A 25,221-nucleotide genomic window follows, 5' to 3' on the forward strand; every position below is an offset into this window, starting at 1 on the left:
AATGATAAGAAGAAATAAAAATTATGAAAATAAACAAACAACCAATAAACTAAACCTCCCCTCTCTGATGACAAGAGGTGTCATGTTTCTTTGGCTTGGACTCTTCAAAAGAAAGGAAGTGCACAAAGTATTTTTTTTGTTCAGTCTTTTATTCTTTGTGGTGTGGCGATCTGATAATATGGCACCTTAAGCCACACTTGATCATTTTGTACCATTTGAACAAGACAAACGTTCAAAATGCTCTGCTGAGCCTCTTACAAAACAGGTGAGTGTCCCACAGAAACCAAACTAATTTTCTGCTTAAATTGTGCTTGTGATTGGCAGCTGCCATTGGCCCTGACTGAAACGAAACTTTAGAAATATGTTGCTGAATACTAAAAATACATGAGCACCAGTGAGAAAAAAATATGAACCATCTGTTTCTACGTTTTGTTGACGGAAGGTATTTTCAGGCCACCGCCGTTACAGTGCTGATATGGCTCGATGGTGTTTTTATGTAAGTCTGGAAGGAATTTGTTAGCAGGATCCATCTCATCTGGTGTTTTGAATGTGTCCACTCAATCCCACACTGAGGCAGATTGCGAGGACCCAAATAAAATGCCATTAAACTGCAGTGTACCCTTGTGACTTCACAGCTTTCACACAGACAAAGAGGTGTTACCGAATCTGCCTCTGAAATATTCCAGCTGTGTTTTTTTGGGGTCAAAATTTATCGCAACCCCTTGTTTTTCAGAGTTTGCACAGTGAGTCAATTCCTGTATTTAAAATTAAGTTTCACACACACACATACTGGTAAAAAAAAAAAAAAATCCCTTTAAAAAGTGAACACAGTTCAGTTGTGCCAGTGTCCAGCAGAAGTAGTGTCTAAGTGTTCCCGCTCTGACCGGAGCATTAGTGTCCAGGGATGCTCGATGGTAGGATGGAGCAAAAAGCTTTGGCGGTGCAGGCGAGAGGCTAGTTCAACACAAACATATCAAACGACACTGCTTGAGCTGGAAATTGGATTCCGGGAATACTGAGCAGTTGTAAATGGGAGTCAGGTGACTGTGAGCTCTGGAGGTCTGATAGACAGTGTGATGGCTGATTTATTGATCCGCTCCGGCTGCCCTCTTGGTTCGTTTCCGTGGAGATGTTTTAGGAGATGCCTTGTCTGTAAGAAAGGAAGTCAGCATCAGCCGTTTGTTTTGCTGCATATGGAGAGTAAATAAAAGTAACAAAAGCAAAGCAAAGATTGCCCCCCCTCCAAAAAATTGGAAACATATCAAAAGTCTGTGGTAAGAAATAACGATTTAAGAAAAAGATCCAGCATATTGTGAGAACTGGAAAAAAAAAAAAAAAACTAAAATAAAACATACTCATGACATTGAGGGTTTCCTGAGGAATCCAGCTGATGTCCACGTCGCTCATCCCACCAGTGCCCTTTTCTATTTTCACTGGGATTCTCTTTTTCTGCACAACACAGGTTAAAAGACAACAACACGTCTCATTTTCAGTCCATGCCATCCATTAGCCTGTTTTAATCTCAATTTCTCCATATTTAAAAGGATAATTTAAGAGGGCTGTAAGGGGATGGTGTGTACCTTATCAACATTAGATGCATAATCTGTCCCAAATGTTGCAGATTTTATGGAAACAGACTCATCATTTGTAGTAAGATGAGACCAGATTACAGCAGTTTATGTTACTGGAGCTTTGTGAGACATTAGATCCATATCTTTGGCATGCGGAGATATCTCAATATGTAAAATACACCAAGCTTATCAATGACAAACACATACCGTCCTCGACTCCAGGACCTGGTACATGCCGAAGAGCATCAGGACCACCAGTCCAATCAGGAAAATGTACATGAACATACTGCAGACAAAACAAAATCAGTATTTCAATCTGTGAACACAAACCTAACAATATAGATAAATGAATTTAGATATTGTAGGATTTATACTTAAGCAAAAAACATCAAAAGGAGTGATGTGCAATGCCCAATTGTCTATTAAGCTGATGGGAAGGAGCCAGATGCTTTGAATCAAACTGTGCTGAGACGAAGGCACACCCCAGGTTCTGACTGCACACACTAAAAGGCCCAAAGGTGAACAGGAGCAGCTGAAATATTGATCTCAATCCATGCAAGATGCATATGATGCACATTATGAAGTCTGAATCAGACCGGGAAAGCCTCCATGAGCAAAAATTGTAGTGTCTATAGTCAAGTGTTACTTATGCACTACAAGGTTTCCATGACCTTTCCCAAACCTTCTATATATAGACCACCTCACAGATTTTTAATTTTTTTTTTTTTTTTTTTTTTTTTTGCCAACAAATTTATGCAACTCAAATGTTAGCACAAACAAGCCTTCAAATGGAATCTATGCGCACAAATAGTGAAATGTCAGTTAATTATTATTATTATGTTGGCAAAACAATGAGATTTACATGTAATTTGCAAATGCATTATGGCAGGCAGCAGGAGGCTTTACTTTATGCTCACCAGTATTAGACAGTTTCCATTGTCCAATTTGAATGTGGACGTCAGAACAGAGGCAAGTCTGAGGTTTTTCTATATTTACAGATCTCTGTTGTCCTGGGAAAACATCATAACTCCTTCCCACCCTCAGCTGTAGGATTGCATGCTCCTGCATGGGTCTGATGAAACTCTTTCAAAACCCACTGGATGAACTCAACATACACAGCAGTCAAGCTAAAAACAGAACTGTTTTTCTTGAGCCATAAAATGTTAATCTTTTGGAGATACAAGGTTTTTCCTGGACAGCAACAATATTTATATGACAGGACACAACATAAATGCTTACGTCTCTCCATCCAGTCCCTCCTCTAGCTCAGTGATGGTGACTGTCTGGTTGTAAATAGCAGTCTGGAATGCATTGCCCTGGAGAACAAATAACCACAACCAGTTACCAAATGCCTTTAGCAACATAATGTTGAACATTTAGGCATTAACTACCCCCTGAAAACCTGGCAAAATGAAAAAAGACATATTTTCAGAAATTATTTATCAATAGTATAATAGTACAATTTAAATAAAGTGGAATGAGATGGAAGTGGACAGGCTCTCAACCACAGTGCATCTAAAAAGCTAACATAAACACACAACCAGCAACATTGTGGGAGATACCCTAAAAAGCTCAAGTTTTGGAATTTGTTTATGCTTTTAAATATGATTTAGTTAACATTTTTCACACACACAAAACAAACAAACAAACAAACAAACAACAAAAAAAAAACACTTGGTTGCACTGGTCTGTTACAGTGTTGATGTCCCAGTCTGCATCATTAAATTTGCTCTAGATGAGCACAAAAACATACAGGTTCTTCTACACCCCGACCACAAATGTTTCCTTAAAATCATAAAAAACTGTTCATACCTCACTGTCAAGATAGTTGAGGAGGATAACAAGACCGAAAGGACGACCAGCCATGGGTTGGGCGGGGATGAAGGAGTACTCGAAGGAGGCCTGTTTCTGAGGCTGCACTACAGTGTTCAGAGGCAAAGCTGTGAACTGCACAAACAACACGGTTTCAAATATTTTGGTCAAACACAAAGAAAACATGAGAAGTGAACTTTATAAACTCCCCTATTTATCATGTTTATAGGAAAATGTTTTAATAATGTCAACATGTCATGAGGCAGGTAACAGGCAGCCGTACTTGGACTGTGCACTGTTTTTGTAATGCATATTAAATGCAAATACAGTTATTCAGGATTTTTGGCTGAGATATACAAAAAGTGCTCTGTGCTAGCGACATGAAAAGACAAATCCATGTGATAGCATAAAAAATGCAATGGTTTACAAACTGTTGCTTTATTTTGAGCTTAATGGTGCCACTGACAAACACCTTTATCAACCTTTTTATAAGATGATACTCAAAGTGCTCATCCAGCCTTGTGAATCCTCCACAGCAGGATTTTAGGGTGTTGGATGACCCGTCCTGAAATGCTTTCACATAAATTTCGTTTTCATCCCACTTTGACACAAGGAATATGGTACTTTTTGTAGATCTCAGGCCTTCTGACGACATACAATCTAGACTTTCTGGGGCTTTTTAATTCAGAACTCACATTTTGAATGTAGAACTGGAAGTCTTGAGGGTAGCGGAAGGAGGCCTCCAGAGACTGAACGTTGAAATCCTGAGTCCCCTTGTTGGTGAAGCCCACCAGGAACTTCACGATTTCATTGGCAGGGAACTCTGAATTGATGATGAAGATGTGTGATGAAAATAAAATATCAGCTCTGAGAAATACTGGCACAGCCAAGGAGACACACATGCCAAGTCTACTAAAAAACAGGAGCATCTGAGGATGTGTCTGATGAGCCAACTAACCTTCTCCAGTCACAAAGATGATGGTTGTGTCGGCATCCGGGTGAGACGTTATATCAGCGGCTTCCGAGTCATCGTCAGCGTCACCGTCCATTTCCTGAAGGTGAACACAAAATGACACCGGTACTTACTTATACTGTAATTGTCTGTGTGTAAAATCTAAGCAAAACGTCTTATTTGATCAAACACGCTTACCGAGTTTGGCAACTGATCCTCTTCCACTAGCACCTCATCTTCCTCTTCCTCTTCCTCCTCGTCAACGGCAGCATCTAGGCCAATGTCCTCAGTGGAGTCTGAGTCTGCAGACACATGGCCTGGGTTGGCAAGGAGAGATTAGAAAATACATGAACACTCTGAGGTTCTGCTGATTTTCACCACAAGAGGATCGGTTGCTGGTTTTAGAGAAACACGGTATCCAATTATTGCCTATATAAGAGCGGGTGAAGCTGTGAAAATCCTGTAAAAATGACTTGCTATCCTCCACAGACTAGTAAACTGCATAAAATCTGTAAGTGGAATTAGAATTTCAAACTGCAGTCAGAAATAATCCTTGTGTATTTATGCCACTAGGCAATACTAATCAGGTGAAGAAATGCTTTGAAAGATTTTTTTGTTGTTGCTTGCAGCAGTGTTCAAACACACTGGAAATGAATCGAACAAAGCCCATCTTTTATAAAAGTTACACACAGGTGTTAACAATGGATCCTACACATACAAAACCAGTTATTTGAATAAATCAATTTCAAGCTATAAAATTACATAGTACTAAGATGCTGTGGTATTTCTCTTTAGTATCATTGTGCCTTTGGGTCCTTTCAAATGTAATTAAAGCAGTGGTCCATTCACCTTTCATGTAGTTTAATTCAATTCCAGCAGCATGTTTTTGGAAGTGCAGCCTGACACCAAACAGGCTGAGAGTGCTAGTCCTGAGTGACCTAGGGCAGCAGCCCCCCCACACTTTTTCATGTAAAATACTCCCAAAACGACATTCATTTGACCACAAAAGAATATATGCTTAGATTTGTCCCTCTGGTCCCATTTTTGTAGTTAGACTTGAGATGATTGTCTAATAGGCAGCCATGTGCTATGGAGGAGCTGGAGTCTGGTAAGGTTTTATTCCAAACCAACATCAAAGCAGATCATTTTCACTGATGAGCACATCTTCAACCACACAGGAAGAGTAACCTGTTGCAACCTGCTGTGTTTGGCTGGAATGAAAACTTTTAAGCTCTCAGTCTCCCCATGGCGCATGCTTTGACAACCCCTGGGTAGCACCCATATGCAAAGTAGTCACTCATTCATTTTTCCTCAGTGCAAATCTTGTAGTAAAACGATAATAAAGTTACTTAATAAAGTGAAAACCAGCTGTACTCCCTTTGGACGCCTGCCGGACCCCGGACCCTCCTTTGAGCACCACTGTCCCAAACCTCTGAGTCAACGTGTGTGTGTGTGTGTGTGTGTGTGTGTGTGTGTGTGTGTGTGTGTGTGTGTGTGTGTGTATGGTGACGTGTCCCAGCGGCGGGGACCCCTCAACTGTGCAGCTGCGGCTCACATCTGGGTCAGTAGGCTAACTTACCCCTCCAAACTTCTCCTAATACTTTAAATTTATTTATTTATTTTACATGCGATGCATAAAGTTAGACGAATTCACTTTTTCAGTTTATTGACCCAGGCGAGGAGACGAGATATATATTCATTCATTTCGGGGAAAGAGTGATAAGATAGCCAACAACTCTGTGCTGTGAAGAAAAAATAATCACAATAACTTTCAGGACACACATGTTATCATATCATTAATAGAAATAATGGTGAAACCTGACAGTAATATGCCACGTCGATGTTAGTCTGTCTGATAAAACTTTTCTAAGTTGGACAACTCGAGATGAAGCCGCAAGTTTCGATTTGTCAGCTTCTACAGAAAAAAAGACTTACCGATGGATATTAATCCACAGGGAAAGGCAAGGAGAAAGAGTAGAAGTAGTTTCGATCCGAAATTGAACATTTTGCAGGCTTTCAGCTCGGGGTTAGTAACACATCAGCAGTCAGCAGAGAGGACAGCAGCGCAGAGGGAGGGACGAGGGAGGACACGCCTATAAAATACTATGCGCTCAAATGGGAAGTTCCCATTTACTTAAAGCTCCAGAGGATTATTTTGTTCAGCACTTACACCGACGGCTGAAAGTCAGCACACTCTGGCAAAATGTTATTCCCTGAAATTAAAACTTATTTTGACAAAAGCCACGGTATACTTCTTTTTGCTTGCACACAATTTCAGACATTACTGCATTATTATAACATCCCCATAATATTTATAGCGTTTTATCTGTTGCTTATGTTTGCTAAGTGACTCTCGAAAATAGATAAAGAGAACATGATTGCAAGTTAGGATTGGGTATGGTTGATTTGGATAAGGAGATCATGTCCAACATGTTGCTTAAATTAAACTGCTAACCAAATCGTCACTTTCGTTTATGTTGTGATTTCAGTGCAATGTGTGCCTCAGGATTTGATGATGCTGTCATGTGCCATTTTGGTTGAACTGATGAGCAGTTGCACGTGTCATTATCTCATTAAATGGAGATTGTTTTCACAGGTGAGGAGCATCAGTGGATGTACCATTTGTACAGTGAGATTATTGCTGTGGAACTTTATTTCTTCAGGGTCTAATTGATTTGTGATGCAGATGTGGTTTGAGGGGGAGACAAATCTGCACGGAGGACTTGCACTGCTGTTCAGCGTTTCAGGATTGCAGGTGATCGAGATCCACGTTTGTCTCAGAGAAGATGAAGGAAAACAAACTGGGTGAAAAACTGTGCCAACATACTTAACCATAGACTTGTTACAATTGGCCGTATAGTTCAATGTTTCTTGCATTATCCAATGTATTACATAGTTCAGGGCAGCTTGGCTGCTAAGCAGAGGACAGACACAGCAGGAGCCAGATGTACTTTCTCTATCTTGTTATTTAGGTCTGTTGTATTAGATACACGCCCAGTCAACATTCACACACATAGCATCACACATTCCAGAAACAAGGCATGGACAGTGGTTGGCCTGTCCATGTCCGGGTAACTGGCCAATTATTCTCGGTTGCGTTTAAGTCCAACCTATGTACGGGGCAGGCCCAAGCCCAAGAACATAAATGTGTATCATTTCCTGATATCGGGGCGCTTTCTGACTGAGATCCTGCGGGAGCTCTGTCACACTGAGACCAGCGCTGCTTTGCTTTATATGTGACCATAATAAATATTGCATCAGAAAATTGAAGACTGACTCCGGTCTGTCCTGGGGCTTTCAACAAAAGAATCGGGAGCTAACAGACTAATGGAGGGTATGAACTTGTATTTCAGTACAGTGGCTGGGAGAACCGGTTGATGTCCAGGCCTACTTACAGTCTTGTAATGATGGCAGGGCAAGAGGAAGTCATTAGGGTTGGTTATGCACAGTCATGCAAACTCTGTGGTCTGAATGGTCCCCTCCACTGGGAAGTGAAGAGTCTAGGATGAATACTGAGATGTGCTATCCAGTGACACGAAACGTAATGGCAATCCTAAACCACTGGCACAATCCCCAAGACGTGCCCATACCTCTTACATAAGAGCAGTGAAAGAAACCTGACAGCATATTTCCACAAGGAGTCATTCAGTCCACACAAGGTCCAACAAAATGGGTTCACTGCCATGAACAAACAAGGAAACCTGCTGGAAAGTCACAGGTGCACACTGGTTTACAAAGCTGGATGTATCACATGGTTTCCAAAGGAGAGGGGTGCAGCAGAGTGCACTTTCAACACATTATTTAGATGCTGCAGCTATCAGTGACTTCCATTAGGACCTTCCCCACTCTTAAGATCTTTCGCAGTGCCATGGAAACCGTCTCTGAGGGGGTCTGCAGCCTACAGGTGTACATCAAAGATGTCACAGTATGGAGGGGATCAAAGGAGCAACTTCATGACTGACTATATGGAGCGTGAGGAATCAACTGTCACCAGGATGGAAAGGACATATTTTATCTGGAGTAACACAACTCAGACGTTGGCTGTGTAATCTCACTGTTCAAATCATCGTTAGAAAGACAGCACAGCTCAGTGAGAGAGGCCCCAAACATGCAGCAAATCTATTGCACAGGGAATCTGTTAAATCCACTGCATTAAGATAATCTAACCTAATGTGTCTTAATGTATCTTAAAGTATCTTAATGTATCTTAATGTACAGTACAGGCCAAAAGTTTGACACACCTTCTCATTCAATGCGTTTTCTTTATTTTAATGACTATTTACATTATAGATTCTAACTGAAGGAATCAAAACTATGAATGAACACATGTGGAGTTATGTACTTAACAAAAAAAGGTGAAATAACCGAAAACATGTTTTATATTCTAGTTTCTTCAAAATAGCCACCCTTTGCTCTGATTACTGCTTTGCACACTCTTGGCATTCTCTCGATGAGCTTCAAGAGGTCGTCACCTGAAATGGTTTTCCAACAGTCTTGAAGGAGTTCCCAGAGGTGTTTAGCACTTGTTGGCCCCTTTGCCTTCACTCTGCGGTCCAGCTCACCCCAAACCATCTGGATTGGGTTCAGGTCCGGTGACTGTGGAGGCCAGGTCATCTGCCGCAGCACTCCATCACTCTCCTTCTTGGTCAAATAGCCCTTACACAGCCTGGAGGTGTGTTTGGGCTCATTGTCCTGTTGAAAAATAAATGATGGTCCAACTAAACGCAAACCGGATGGGATGGCATGTCGCTGCAGGATGCTGTGGTAGCCATGCTGGTTCAGTGTGCCATCAATTTTGAATAAATCCCCAACAGTGTCACCAGCAAAACACCCCCACACCATCACACCTCCTCCTCCATGCTTCACAGTGGGAACCAGGCATGTGGAATCCATCCGTTCACCTTTTCTGCGTCTCACAAAGACATGGCGGTTGGAACCAAAGATCTCAAATTTGGACTCATCAGACCAAAGCACAGATTTCCACTGGTCTAATGTCCATTCCTTGTGTTTCTTGGCCCAAACAAATCTCTTCTGCTTGTTGCCTCTCCTTAGCAGTGGTTTCCTAGCAGCTATTTGACCATGAAGGCCTGATTTGCGCAGTCTCCTTTTAACAGTTGTTCTAGAGATGGGTCTGCTGCTAGAACTCTGTGTGGCATTTATCTGCTCTCTGATCTGAGCTGCTGTTAACTTGCGATTTCTGAGGCTGGTGACTTGGATGAACTTGTCCTCAGAAGCAGAGGTGACTCTTGGTCTTCCTTTCCTGGGTCGGTCCTCATGTGTGCCAGTTTCGTTGTAGCGCTTGATGGTTTTTGCGACTCCACATTTTAAAGTTTTTGCAATTTTTCCGGACTGACTGACCTTCATTTCTTCAAGTAATGATGGCCACTCGTTTTTCTTTAGTTAGCTGATTGGTTCTTGCCATAATATGAATTTTAACAGTTGTCCAATAGGGCTGTCAGCTGTGTAGTAACCTGACTTCTGCACAACACAACTGATGGTCCCAACCCCATTGATAAAGCAAGAAATTCCACTAATTAACCCTGATAAGGCACACCTGTGAAGTGAAAACCATTTCAGGTGACTACCTCTTGAAGCTCATCGAGAGAATGCCAAGAGTGTGCAAAGCAGTAATCAGAGCAAAGGGTGGCTATTTTGAAGAAACTAGAATATAAAACATGTTTTCAGTTATTTCACCTTTTTTTGTTAAGTACATAACTCCACATGTGTTCATTCATAGTTTTGATTCCTTCAGTGAGAATCTACAATGTAAATAGTCATGAAAATAAAGAAAACGCATTGAATGAGAAGGTGTGTCCAAACTTTTGGCCTGTACTGTATGTATGTATGTATGTATGTATGTATGTATGTATGTATCTATCTATCTATCTATCTATCTATCTATCTATCTATCTATTTCTAGACTGCAAAACAACAGGACATCCTGGTGCCTCAGGTGGCTGTGGTATATGCCGTGTGCATGCAATGTGCAGGGTTTAAATTTGGTTCAGGGATTTGTGACATGCCACCCTTGTTTTTCTCTCTGTGTCCTTCCTGTGTCTCTTCACTCTGGCCATAGTATATCACATAACACATTATATAATGCAGTAGAAGTGTAATAAGTAGACATGCAAAGTGTTATAAGTGTTATAAGTTGTCAAGACCTTTGAAAAATATGAATTCTCTGTAATTAAACAAGTGATCATTTCAGATTCATAAATGGTGATTTCCAGTTTTACTCTGGGAGGATGCTGGTGTTGACCTGCTGTTCTTCCACATTGAGAGGAGTCCATGGAGGTATAATTTGAGAAACTGGTCAGCATGCATCTCCGTGTGGAGGTGTACCAGGCATGACTGACGGGGAGGAGACGTGAGTAGACCCAGGACATCATCTCCCACCTGGCCTGGGACATGTGCAGGATCCTGTAGGAGGGGCTGGAGGAAGCTGGTGTGGAGTGTTCTGCTCGCCCTGCTGCCGCTGTGTCCCAGCCAAGTGGCAAGAATTTTAATGGATGGATGATTTTAAAAATCTCCTCTCTTTTATTATTCAGACTACTTATATGCACATGATTTGCAATAATTTTTAATACTAAGTTTAACACATGTAGCTTCAAAAATGTTTATTTAATACTGTGAATATTTTATGATTTGTTGATTTGAGAGAATGGCAACAGTGTGTGTTAGAGCAATGCTAGAGTCCTGCAGACTTTTCTTAATTGGTGGGTCATGAGCAACACCTGCCCTGCGTTCCAAATCACATACTAATACTTTTTACTTTTAGTATGTACTGCAGCTGCCCTTACAAAGTATGTAGTTTAGTATGCAATATGCATGCGAATGCATACTATTAGGACACACTACATACATCATCCCTGAAGTCCAACCCTCTCGCTCACTTCCGCCGCCGTCCGTCGCGTCACATTTGAATGTTGTTGTCAAAATGCCGGTGCTGTTTCATACTGCGCTGTCGTCTATCATATTTCTGATCTTCTGTCTTCCTGTCGCTTCTGCTGTCACTGAGCGAGTTTTGTGCGATATTTGTGATTTGTTGTTGTCCGTATGTGGGCGTGGCTTGTACACGCAGCTCAGTCAGTGCGACGTAACTTCTGCTGCACAAAGGATTGTGGGTCAGAATGGTCAGAGCAGCATGCTGAAATCCAGACTGTGAAATCTGATTGGATGTAGTAGAACATCCTGGTACTCTCGGCATACTGCATCTGACATTCTATGTATTGGGACATACTAATTCATTTTTTTCCCTACTAAATAGTATGGTAGTATGAGTATTGGAACGCAGGGCAGGTGTGTGTGTGTGTGTGTGCCTGACAGTAGTGCATTAGGCATGGGTGAAGCGGGCAGCCGTCCGGCACGAGCACGTAAAAAAAAAAAAAAAAAAAAAAATCACCAGTGCTGCAAAGCAGTTTTCTATTACCGTATTCATCTGAATATAAGACGATATTTTTTCCATTGAAAATGCCCTGAAAAAATGCCCTCGTCTAATGTTGGGGGTCTAAGCAAATACACATGTAGCTATTGTACTTGCATCTGTAAACCAGTAGGTAGGGTAGTAACACGGAAGGGTGCAAGGTAGTAATTTCGCCCAGGGCAGCAACATGGGCAGAACTGCCACTGGTGCCTGAGAGGAACCAGGTCAGGAAACGCTGCCATCTGCGCTGGGGGCTGCCCACGGCCCAGGCCAGAATGCCACAGCTCAGGGGCCCACCAAACCACAGGTAGGCAGAGGACCCATGGCGCTGCAGCAGGGCACCGCCACAGAGCCACAGAGCCACAGAGCCCCCACCCACCCCAGCCGGTGTGCCCCACAAGAAGAAACATCCCAGCCCCAGCCGATAACAGCCCCCAGTGCAGAGGGCCCCCACTGAGGAAACACTGGATATATGGGATAAAACTGGCCTAAAGCATACAGGTCTGCATTTCAATCAAACACAACACCTGCTGATCAGTCTCCACCTCTCTGGGTGAGTGTTGTCATTGGTGAAATCTGCTGGTCCAGTGTTTGGTGGGAATAAAAACCTGTAGACTCTTGGCTCTTTGTGGCACACCATTCCTGCTAAAAGCCAGTCAACATGCTGATGAACCCCCTGACTTTGCTACTCTCAAGGAATATATGACGTGGGAAAAGACAACATGTCACAGTTGGTGCCAGATTCTGGTTCTCCTTGTATTGAAGTGAGTGGAACAGGCATGGAAAATCCCACTACAGTATAAACCACTAACCCTAACCCTAACCCTAACCCTAACCCTAACCACTATAGCCCTGCTGGTTGAACTGGGACAGGACTGAGATTCTACGATATAACAAATCCACCTTACATAATATAGCCTGCTGGTTTTTGTCTAATGTGTTCATTTATTATCTTTATGATTATTAATGTGTAAAAACAGCAGGCTTTATTATGTGAAGTGTGTTTTGTTATATGGCAGAATCTCAGTCTGTCACAGTTCAAATGGCAGAGCTATAGTGGTTCATAGTTTGATTTTCCATGCCCTATTCACTTCAGTGTCACTTTAGTGGCACCAGGATCTGGCACCAGCAGCTGTCACTGTGACATATTGCGACATGTTTCCTTCTTCATACGCTCCATGGCTGCTCTCGGGTCTTTATTCAAATTTCTTTGAAGTTACAAAGCCCTTAACAAGGCAGGGTATAATAGAGTAACAACAAAAGCTAAGGAGTAACAGCAATGAAAGGAGTAACAGCAGTGAACTAAAATACACGATGGCATGTAAAGGAAACAAAAACAGCAGGATGAAAAATAACAGATCAGTAAAACCAGTGAAAGGCCAGACTGAAAAAAAGATGGATTTTAAGAACTTGTAAACTTATTGATATTGATGGTTAATGTTGGCTGGCTTGGCAACCGCCCACTTGATGGGATAAAGCAATTCAGTATTTGAGGGAAATTCACAGGGCATCAGTAGACTTGGTTTCTGACTGAATCCAGACGACCAGTATTTTCTCTGACCTTGATCGACTCAATATCACAAAACAGGGTTTGTGTGTTGGTGGGGCAGATATCACTGCATCAAGTTTGGTGAGCACTACCTGTCCTCTGTGGTGCAGCTGTAAAATGTAGAGCAGCTTCCGAGGTGTGAACTGCACAAAAGAGTGTGAAATTAGTGTAATTGCACAACTGCCTATTCATTGTGTTTTATGTCACAATGCCAATTCACCCATTTGACATCTATGTTATCAGCTACCCCTTTATATTTCTGTATGTTTTTTGTACACTACCAAATAAACAAAATAAAACAAAACCAAATAATTCACAGGTCCAGGCTGTGTAAAGATAAGTACAGAATAAAATGGATTTTTGCATGGTTAAATGTAAAAAAACTTAAATTGGTTGGTCTAAAGCTCCCTATAAAACATAATATGTAAAACTCATATCTGTGCCCCTGTATTTGTTAATATTCTGTAAAAAGGTTCATTTGTCACCTTGATGTTATTCTCTGTCTAATGAGGAGTTGTGTGCTCATAAAAAAGGTTTGTGGTTTTCTGCAAAAGCACACTTCCTGTGAGTTAGTTTTAACAAGCTATCCCATAAAAAACGGTTCATCTCGAATAGCAGCACACCGCAGGAACAGTAATATGTTATATAAGATTTGAGACTCCTCAGTGTTAATCTCATTTTTAATTTTTAATCACTTTATCACAGAGGAAGGAGAGAGCAACATAGATAAAGACAGAGCGAGAAAGTGAGAGAAAGTGAGAGAGCGGGAGAGGCAGAGAGAGAGAGAGAGAGTGAGAGAGAGAAGAAAAGCAGCATTGCACTTGGATGAAGATTCATTGCCATGGAAGGCAGTTGTAATGAGACACGCCAATCAGGTACAGTAAGTCTTTTATAATGATATAAATCTCCATGTGAGACGTAATGTGCCGGTTCTGGCTGTGAGAACTGACTTGATGTGAGATTTAAAAAGAGATTCCAGTGAGTTTCAGTGTCTAAATGTTTTATTCATGTGGTCTGAGATGATTTTGGTTCTGTACTAATGAATATCCACCGCCGAGGCCAGGGTGTAGGAGCTGAAAATTGAAAATCAGAGCATTTACACAACATTTGTATTCATTTGCGCCTCTCACAAATCCTTCATCACGAATAGGTCACACACTGCCATCAGCTATTTTTAGAATCCTAAACACTACACACCCAATGTACTGATACATCATAAACTGTCTTATCCAGAGAAGCCCAGCATTTTAATACTTGCTGATGTCACCAGAGAAATGATTTACCTGCTCATATTCGCATCTTTTAGATTTTGTGACCTGACAAACTGAGAACTGTGTGATGTCAATAGTCCTAATCAATATATATGCCGAAACCGCACGTTCAGTTTGATATTGGATAAAACTGAGTCTCCAATATAATCTCTCTTCATGGAAAACTATAATTAGTCAGTGCTAGAATAAAACTGGAATGATATTACCATGGTAACAATGTGATGATAAATTATTCTTTTCAAAAACTCCCAGATGAAACTGCAACTAAATGAAAGGAATCCATTTAGGCTTCCTCCAGATATTTGTAAATACTCTTGAAGGCATGTTTACTGAGTATTTTTGGGTAGATTAATTTGGTCGGTTGCTGCTGTAAAACCCAAAAACCACAAGTGACATCATGCAAATCAAGCCCTCAGCACAGCTCTGCTGTTTTTGCGCCTTGCTTGCACAAACCTTTTGTTAGTCTTTTGACCTCTCCGCTGAATGCATGTGTTTTGTTTGTTGCAATGTGCGCACCTTCACGTAGGCTGCTCACCTAGGCCAGGTTTGCTCGGGCCTGTCCTTCAAACAGGCCGCTCTGTGTGCGGTCTATTGTTTCCTTTTGCTCTCTGTTGGTGCACATTGCATTACATCGTTTTGCTTTGTCATTTATTGTTCATTTGTTAGATCTAGGCTGGCAAAAGTCCTCTGAGACATGTTTGTGATCTAGGGCTGCATAAATAAACTTGATTTGTCATCTTCAAGACACCCGAGATGCTGTCATGCATGAAAAGCCCAGAGCTGCATCCATTTCTGAGGTGAAATACTGAGCGTTCAGGCTTTCTTGTCATAGACTCTAAGTCTTAAAACCCTTTTAGTTAGTATTTTTGGATTCAACTGAACTTGTGGACCTGGAAAGTAAGGCACTCTACCTCTCCTGTCAACAGACAAAACGAAGAGGATCATTTACTTTCTGTCTCATCTATGACAGTGTGTGTCCTTGTTACCTTTTTTTTCATAAGAAGGATGGGAAGATTTACTGAACACATATGTGCTTTCTCATCAATAACCTACTTTACAATCGCACAGTTACAACGTACTAACGCCTGAGAGCTGCACAGCATAACCGCAGTCGACTGAGAAGAGCTGACTGGTGGCCACTGAGCAGCTCTATCAGAGAAACCGAGCTAGTTAAATGTCTTGCAGTTGTTGTCTTATTTACTTGCACAGCCTAGTTTTGCCCTGCAGGGATTCGATGAGTCGGTCCTTTGGCCACGACCCTCCATCTCTGCTAGACAAGGTCATCTGCTGAGCTGGAGGTCAGCAGATGGCCCTCGCTTTGCCTTTTTTAAGGTGCAGCTACACAGAACTGAGTCTCTTAATGCCAGTCTAGTTTCTTTAGAGGGCTAAGCATAGGCGTGCAACTCACTGTGTAAAGGGACTGATCGATTTTGGTGAACAGGAGGCTGTGTTCACTCAGCTCGCCTGCTGTGGCCTGGAACCAGAGGGGCACCAGCCATTTGCAGGATGGTGCCTGCTCCTGTCTCCAATTACGCGTCCAACTTACCAATACCTGTCTTGTTAATGAGGTCAATGCCAAGCTATAGGCCGTGGATTGCAATTAAAACACAGCAGCAGGTGGAAGGACACAGATTATAGATATAACTTTTGTTTCCTGAAAAGTAATTACTTTGCTTTGTTTAGAGATATTTGATCAAATAATTGCATGTGAGGGGATGAAAAGTTTTCACTTTCACTGGCTGACATTGTAAAATTATGACTAATTGATGCCTGTATGCTTATATTTAGTAGGAACTGCTTCACATGGTTATGTGAAAGAAAGGTTATGTTGTAGAATAAATGGCATAAGTTATGGTTGAATTAGACATTCAAATGTAAGAACATTTGCTTTTTCCACTGGGATTAAGAGTAACATTACTTTTTTTTTATTTTTTTTTACCTCTAATTTTAAGTCCACATTTTAACTCCTCATTGTGAATAAACATTGTCCTCCTGTTCACTCTGCTCGTTCTGTGTTGGGTTTGTATGTTTCTTCCTGTGTTTGTGTGGGTTTCCTTCGTGTGCTGCAGTTTACTCCCACAGGCAAAAAAGACTTGGAAATCAAGTAGATTGGAGACTTTAAATTGCCCCCTGTGTGTGGGTGTACGTGTTTGTCTGCATTAACCCTTTGCTGCCTGGGTATTCTGCCTTCTGCACTTTGCATGCTGGGAAAAGCTCCACCTCCCCATGACCCTGAATGAAGAAAAAATGAGAAAAGACAGTGAATGAATTAAGAAATTTGATTGGACAGTGATTAGGACAAAGTAATTTCTTGGCCATCAGAGGACATTTTTAAAAACAAAATGGGCCAAACAGCACTGCGACTGATGTAAAGTTAATTTGGATGTTTGTTTTTTTAAAGATTATTTTGTGGGCATTTCTGTTTTATTAGACCATCATGGTGGAGAGAGACAGGAAGGACTGGGCAGAGAGAGGGGATGACATTTTGAAGTTATCTTTTCACTTATACGGTATAGAATGAGCCCACGCAACCAGACACCCTTAAGGCACCATGGGATATTGAAAATGACAGTTTAACTTGTTTTTTTGTTTCTCAGTTTTATCTCAGTGTTGATCATGATTATATCAAATACAAGGTGTGTTTAAGGTGGTATTATGAAATATGAGAACATGACATTCAAGCTTAAAGGAGCTTTTACTTTTAAAATAGCTCTTTGAGTAATAAGAGAATCCATCCTGATGCCGTTTAAACTACAGCTCCAAAACTTAACTTGGTGATATTACATCAAACGTTTAAAAAACATAGGTACATGGTGGCCTTCCAAGTGAGCCAATACTGATAAAAGTACTTTTCATATATATATATATATGTTTTATTTGTGCCAGTTTAGAAATATTTTTTTAACCCCTTCATAAAGTTTATAAAGTTTCTTACATTTACAGCTGCATATACAAGGTATTATGAGCAATTTATTATGAACAATAGGACTAAAAAATGATTCTGTCAGCACCACTCAAAAAGCAATTTATAAACTAAGAGAAGATTAGAAAATAAAGTGACACATCTATTAAAAACAAGCCAAAATCACCTTTGCTCTTTATTCTTTTTCTACAGACCGTTTTCTCCATGGATCACTGGGACTGTGGATACTACTGGCAGTCATCAGTTCAATGTTGGTGCTCTCACTTTGCTGGAATATTGTGTGGTGTGTAGCGAAATTTCACGCAGGTAATAGCATTATTTGCTTTTCAAAAATTCATCAAAAACAGATAAAAAAATTCCGTGTCTGATGGTGACTCTGTCGTTTGTTTCAGGGGGTTTTCGAGGGTTAACACCTCTACCAAAGATCAGAAGGAGGTATGTCTGATGCAAGGACAAGAAAGAACATTTTTGTAGTGACACACAAGAGTTCAAGCTCTTATTCTTTATCTGTTTCTTTAAAGAAGTGGCTTGTAATCCCACAGGGTGATTGTGAATGTGTCATGGCTGCTGGAATGGGCTGTACATAATCTATACAATAATTTCCACATTAAAACGCACATTTCTTCTCTGCATATCACGTTTTAGTATGAGCCTAAGGGAGATGGAAGAAAATCCTATTTATGGAAACATAAACTACACACAAGCAAGTAAGTTAATTGTGTGTGTGTGTGTGTGTGTGTGTGTGTGTGAGAGAGAGAGAGAGAGAGAGAGAGAGCATGTGCATGCCTATATGCCTTTTATATATCTGTGTGTGTTTACAGTGTGATGACATTCATTTATTTACAGGAGTTGATCCTCTGGATTCACCGTGCAGCTCTTCATCTCTGAGGGATCAGCAGGGCGCTCAGCGTGACTCGCAGGTAAGAGTCTTTAAGCTGCTTTACCAGCATTTGGTTTTTAATGTCCACATCATTTTTCTGAATCTGCCACCGTCCAGGACACAGGCCATATCAACCACTCTGAGCTCAGAAATACTACGAATAATGATCATAATGCGCTTTTCAAAACAAGTTATAAATGGCTAGAGGGTAAGTAAAGTGCCTTGTGGAATTAGTGAAGGAGAGGGCAGTGTATAACAGAAATAAACACACACACACACACACACACACACACACACACACACACACACACACACACACACATACAGATAAAGGGGGGGGGGGGGGGGGGGGGTTAGGGTGGGGGAGTTATAGTTAAGAATGAAAGAGAGGATACACAGAGTTTATGAAACAACAAAATATAAAAAAACTGGAATAAAACAGAACATTATGCAAACGCCTATTTAGAGAAATACATAAAAGATTATCTAATATAGTTAACCTAACTTTCCGCGAGTATGTTGCTATGGGTTATTATGATTTCACTATGGTTCTATGAATTACTTCGATTGCTGACCTATATACTTTTGACTTCAGAGGAAAACATAAAGAATCTCAAAATGTTGTGCATACAAGCCTTTTTTTTTTTTTTTTTTTTTTTTTTTTTTTTTACCCACCCTTATAATTGCATTAGAAAGATAAGTATAAGATAACTGCAAGTCCTATGCATAAAATATTGGGTAAAGAAATTGAATTATAGATGTGAAAAAATTGACTAGTTTTTTCTTTTCTGCCTTCAGTCCCAATCAAATAATCAGGACTGCTACGCTAACCTGACCCTGAAGGCTCCCAAGCCACAGTCTGGCCGCAGCTCTCCAAAGATTCAGTACTCAGATATAGTTGAGTTTGTGGAGTCACCAGAGAAGGACAAAGAGGCGGCAGGCAACCCAGACACCGTCTCCACCCTCTCTGATCTGTACGCCTCAGTTCAGACTCAGCGCACCAAGACCCTGGACACCACAGACGGTGGAGACGGCTACGCCAACCACATCTCAGAGATGCCCTGATGCTCGTGCTTCTCTTCCAGCCTCTTTCTGCAGCTTGGCATGCTACCACAGGATGGCGCTGTTACTCATTATATGGAAAATGACCACAGAGTATTATCTCAGTAGTGATGCACAGTGTACTTTTTGCCCTGCAGGAAAACAACCTCTCAGGAAGTTTTATTTAGAATTTGTAGCAGTCTGTTGGGTTTCACTTATTTCATGTATATAAAACACAAATATGCAGTGGAAGAGGACAGATAACAGCATTTTTTTTAAGTGTTTGTATATTTCTTTACATATTTCAGTTTGTATCTATACTAAAAAACACAGGATATGATTTAATCGTATCATGGACTGTACTGTAATGACACATCGGGTTATGGGAATGCTTCTCAGGGGCCAATAGATCAATATCTGATCTGTTTGCTAGAGATGTGAAGATGCTGTAAAGGCAAGTGGATTTTTAATTATTTGGCGAGTCATTTGATTTGCGGTAATTGTCCTCCAAGGTTCAGTTTATGTAATGTGCTTTTGATATGTTAATGTTTAAACTCATTAAACGTTGGCTCCAGAAACATGATCAGATCTGGCTCAAAGACTTGGCTTATTATTAAGAGGGCATGGTACTCTTAGCAAAGTCAAATTAAAAAAGTGTAAATTACACTTTTGTTTAAAAGCCCGCATTTATTGTATATGCAAAAGCAGAGAGAAATAGGTCAATTCTGTAATTTTTCATTTTGTCTAATAACTCGCCCACACTCCCACCCCTCAAACCCCACCTCATTTTTATTTATTTATTTATTTATCCCCAGTTTACTAGGGTGTAACATTAGTTTGAGTATGTCTTGTACAGACATACTTATACTTCATCTGTGCATTGTAGTCTTCATTCACTTAGTCATGCTTGTAAGTTGTTTATGTAATGTTGTACTGAACTTTGTGCTGTCCAGCATCTTATCTTATTAGTGATAACAAGAAGTAATACTTACAAAGGAATGATCTCTTTGGAATATAACATGCTCTTAAATCAATTAACGGGTGGGTGCAGATGAGATGCTGTTATGTCATTGTTCTGGTAAACAGACAGCATAGACAACACAGACTGATAGGGAGTGGTACTTCTCCCTTTTAGCATAGTAATAGTGAGTTTAGCATTGTGTTAAAATCAGAAACATGCACATATAGTAATCAGTGGTTTGACTGGTACTCTGATATCAGTCGTCCTCTGTTGAGCTGTGCCTTTAGAGGGTGAAAAGTCAGGAAACACTGAGTCAGACGCTGTAAAATCAACAGCTATTAATGCAAAACGAACACCTGACTGTGCAGAGAGTAAAACTAGAGCTGCAACTAATGATGATGATGTTTTCACTATCGATTAGTCTGTTCATTACTTTCTCATTTAATTAGTTCATTGAATGGTCCATAAAATGTCGGAAAATGGTGAAAAATATTGATGACAATTTCCCACGGCCCAAGGCAATGTCCTCAAATATCCTGAAATGTCTTGTTTTGTCCCAACCAACAGTCCACAACCCAAACATAGATATTTATAGTAGTAGTTCACTGTCAGAGGACTAAGACAGACTAAAGAAAGACTAAGGAAAATGTTCAAATTTTAGAAGCTGGAATCTGGAATCTGGAAGCTGAAATCACTTAAAATGATTAATTGATCAACTGGTGCTGAAGCTTGATCTGGAGAGCGGGCACAGATTAACCAGTTGTCCAGATACAGCAGGATTAAAGCAGGACCCTGTAGCTGAAGGGAGGCTGAAGCAGCCGCGACCACCTGAGTAAAGTCCATTGTACATTTTCCCTCATTGTAATAGAGCTCCAGCACCAGCACAACCTGACAACCTGAATGAAAGACTTGACCAGGCATCACTGGCAGATTCATCAGTTCATCCTTCTGGCAAACAGGCGTGTGCCATCTAGACGTACACTATATTACCAAAAGTATTCGCTCACCCATTCAAATGATCAGAATCAGGTGTCCTAATCACTTGGCCTGGCCACAGGTGTATAAAATCAAGCACTCAGGCATGCAGACTGTGAAACAAGACATTTGTGAAAGAATGGGCCGCTCTCAGGAGCTCAGTGAATTCCAGCGTGGAACTGTCATAGGATGCCACCTGTGCAACAAATCCAGTCGTGAAATTTCCTCGCTCCTAAATATTCCACAGTCAACTGTCAGCTCTATTATAACAAAATGGAAGCGTTTGGGAACAACAGCAACTCAGCCACGAAGTGGTAGGCCACGTAAAGTGAAGGAGAGAGGTCAGCGGATGCTGAAGCGCATAGTGCAAAGAGGTCGCCGACTTTCTGCACAGTCAATTGCTACAGAGCTACAAACTTCATGTGACCTTCAGATTAGCCCAAGTACAGTACGCAGAGAGCTTCATGGAATGGGTTTCCATGGCCGAGCAGCTGCAGCCAAGCCACACATCACCACGTGCAATGCAAAGCGTCGGATGCAATGGTGTAAAGCACGCCACCACTGGCCTCTAGAGCAGTGGAGACGCGTTCTCTGGAGTGATGAATCACGCTTTTCCATCTGGCAATCTGATGGACGAGTCTGGGTTTGGAGGTTGCCAGGAGAACGGTACATTTCAGACTGCATTGTGCCGACTGTGAAATTTGGTGGAGGAGGAATTATGGTGTGGGGTTGTTTTTCAGGAGCTGGGCTTGGCCCCTTAGTTCCAGTGAAAGGAACTTTGAAAGCTTCAGGATACCAAAACATTTTGGACAATTCCATGCTCCCAACCTTGTGGGAACAGTTTGGAGCGGGCCCCTTCCTCTTCCAACATGACTGTGCACCAGTGCACAAAGCAAGGTCCATAAAGACATGGATGACAGAGTCTGGTGTGGATGAACTTGACTGGCCTGCACAGAGTCCTGACCTGAACCCGATAGAACACCTTTGGGATGAATTAGAGCGGAGACTGAGAGCCAGGCCTTCTCGACCAACATCAGTGTGTGACCTCACCAATGCGCTTTTGGAAGAATGGTCAAAAATTCCTATAAACACTCTCCTCAACCTTGTGGACAGTCTTCCCAGAAGAGTTGAAGCTGTAATAGCTGCAAAAGGTGGACCGACATCATATTGAACTCTATGGGTTAGGAATGGGATGGCACTTCAGTTCATAGTATGAGTAAAGGCAGGTGAGCTAATACTTTTGGTAATATAGTGTATGACATGAGACAGCTGCTGACATTGCCTAAAAATAATAACTCCTCTATACACATTTTTAGACATAAAATCAGAGTCCCATGCTGTTGCACTGTGTAAAAGACAAAAGGTGAGGGGTGTGTCCATAGGAGTGTACCAAGTCTAACAGTCTCTGCTGCCCAGTACCGGGCATCAGGATTGCCACATGAACTCACATGAAGTCTGATCCCAAGTTTAAAGAAACAGGGCTTACAAAGCAGCAAATGTAAAAATCAATCCCACATGGCTGGTAAGAGGGAGAGAAGCTACGTCTTAGTTGTTTCCCTAATAATAACACACATGACACATAAACACATAACACATAAAGACTAAGGGAACAAGGTGATTCCATAAGGCTAGACCAAGTCTGCCAGCTCGTGCCGCCCAGTACCAGGCGTCAGGGGCTGCCACAAGGTTTCTTGTTAACTTAGAACCCGTTATGTCACGGATGTGGGCCAGAGTCTTTTTTTCTCAAAAACTCACTTCACAAGCCTCCCATACAACAGAAATTGGAGATGGGGTATAAGTGTGAGGTATCAACCATATTATTTCCTAATACCTAACCCTAATACTTCTGGCAAAAATAGAGAGGAAATAGAGAGGGTTTCTGACAGAAAGCCCTGAGCACAAACATTTTCTACAACTAAGAAAATGAGGCAACAGCTTCAGCTAGTGGTGCATTTTAGACTATAACCTTACACTTACCCCATTGGTTCTAGCACTCTTGAACACAGCAAATACTTACTGAAAATGGAATATGGACAGATTAAAAGTTCTTGAAACTAATTATTACCACTGATATCTTTTTCACTTTTTATATTAGATTTGTGTATATTAGATTTTTTTTTTTTTAATTAATTAATTAATTTTTTTTTTTTTTTTATCCCCACATGGCACCACAGCGGCTAGAAATGTATGTCTCAACCTGGTTAACCAAATGTCACAAAGCTAAGCAGGTAGACGTCAAACTATGAATGTCAAGAATACATGTGTTTTTTAATTTTAAATGATGACACTGTAAAATAACATTATCCTGATGAAGTCTTTGTGTAAGAAAAAGAAAAGGCAAGATAACAGGAATGCATTTCCCCCCCCAAATGGAAATTTTTAACAGCCACTTTGAACTCTCATTCACACAGAGGGGGAAGAGATAATCCTCACGTCCTTGTCCATTTCTGTTTCACATGGTATCAAATTTATTAGAGGACAAACTTCATCCTGGACAAAGTGGTCTAATGTCCCTAATGGTGATAAACCCAGCATGTTAAGTTATAAAATATCTTATGCCAAGTCAGCTCGAACAAGATGTAAATTACTTTGTCCAGTGGAAATGCTTATGTAAGAGTTTCATACAAGCCACAAAATCGACCCACCCTTCTTTGAAGTCAGACATACCTGACACTCCTTCTCCTGTAGTGCTTCAGTAGTAGTACCTGTACTTGTGATAATACTACAACTTGAAGCAAAGCTCTGTATCCATATTATATCATTGGTTCATTCTGTCAGTGATCTTTTCACTTGCATTTTTATGGTATATATGGTTGGGCAATAAGCATGCCAATACATCCATTTGAACTTAATTGAACTGATTCAGCTTGACAAGCAATTTTACACTAGAATGCAAAAACTTAGTTTTAACCTTTAATAAAGACCCCATCCTTTAATATAAGGCAAATCATTCTTCCAGGTGAACACCTATGAAACACCCATTAGCTGTTGTCATTTTTTGATGTGATTACAACATTAAGGAAAGAAGAAAGGCAGTTTTATTTTTGCAAGGTTTGGATACATAAAACCTGTATCATGTTTGGTGGTGAAAGGTGAAAGTGTGAGAAATGCTATCAATATAAGTGATGAACAAGAGAAGAGCATCTCTCTACCTAACTATCTCACCTTAGATGGTGCAAAGAATCCAAGGAGGAACCATTTTCCTCTACAGTGTGCATGTGTTCAATGAAGAACACAGGAAGAGAGACACAGGAAGCGCAGAAGTTACCAGATGTTTCTGGATGTTGATAACAAGAAAAAATACATTTATAAAAGGTAATTTGACCAACACCATTGTCCATGTGCATGAGGTAGTCATATGTAAAATGGTGTTAAACCTTCTTTGAGTTCATTAAGGAGGTTATTTTTTAAAGAATATGAACTGGGGGGAGCTTCATCTGGCTTACGGTGAACATTTGGAGCATCCAGCCAGTATCCAGCACTCAGTAACAACAACCAGCCGGCTTCTTAACAACCTGTCCTGTCCTGCTTGTCTTTAGTATTTGCTTCCATCTCGTTCAGTGCATATTACTGCCCATTCTGTATTCGGCCTTTGGTGTGATACTTTATGTGCTCCTGTCTCATATATGTGCTTTTATTGTAGGTGTGTTTGTTCTGCTATACTCTGTTATTGCGTGTGGTTTGCTATGGTATCTTGTGTATATGCTATACTTACATGTACATTGCTTTGTCTGCTGGCCATTGTCTGCTGTTTGTGCCTTTATTGTATTATTGTATCTCTTGAGTTACTTATGTAGTGTTTAATCTCTGCAACACATTTTTAGCATTTATTTTTTCGTAACTTTAGGCTGCCTTTTAAAGTT

General features: G+C 40.9%; 1 protein-coding gene across 1 annotated transcript; it reads right to left on the reverse strand.

Annotated features, from left to right (window-relative positions):
- Positions 1 to 146: 146 nt before the first annotated feature.
- Positions 147 to 6,392, reverse strand: LOC115358852 (translocon-associated protein subunit alpha-like). The gene is made up of 9 exons (XM_030050937.1): positions 6,271 to 6,392; positions 4,534 to 4,652; positions 4,342 to 4,435; positions 4,079 to 4,206; positions 3,384 to 3,518; positions 2,811 to 2,887; positions 1,779 to 1,857; positions 1,356 to 1,449; positions 147 to 1,150 (listed from the first exon to the last, which is right to left on the reverse strand). The coding sequence occupies exons 1-9, from the start codon at positions 6,338 to 6,340 to the stop codon at positions 1,086 to 1,088; spliced, it is 861 nt and encodes a 286-aa protein (XP_029906797.1). The 5' UTR covers positions 6,341 to 6,392; the 3' UTR covers positions 147 to 1,085.
- Between the last annotated feature and the right edge of the window lie 18,829 nt (positions 6,393 to 25,221).

Source organism: Myripristis murdjan, chromosome 5, assembly GCF_902150065.1.
Source record: "Myripristis murdjan chromosome 5, fMyrMur1.1, whole genome shotgun sequence".
Classification (NCBI taxonomy): Eukaryota; Metazoa; Chordata; class Actinopteri; order Holocentriformes; family Holocentridae; genus Myripristis; species Myripristis murdjan.

Excerpts from the sequence above, each read along its gene's own strand:
- LOC115358852 (XM_030050937.1), bottom strand. The coding sequence starts at position 6,340 with ATGTTCAATTTCGGATCGAAACTACTTCTACTCTTTCTCCTTGCCTTT. Across the intron at positions 4,207-4,341 it reads CATCTTTGTGACTGGAGAAG|AGTTCCCTGCCAATGAAATC; the intron begins GTTAGTTGGCTC and ends TCATCAATTCAG. Across the intron at positions 1,858-2,810 it reads GAGGGACTGGATGGAGAGAC|TATGTTCATGTACATTTTCC; the intron begins GTAAGCATTTAT and ends TTTTGTCTGCAG.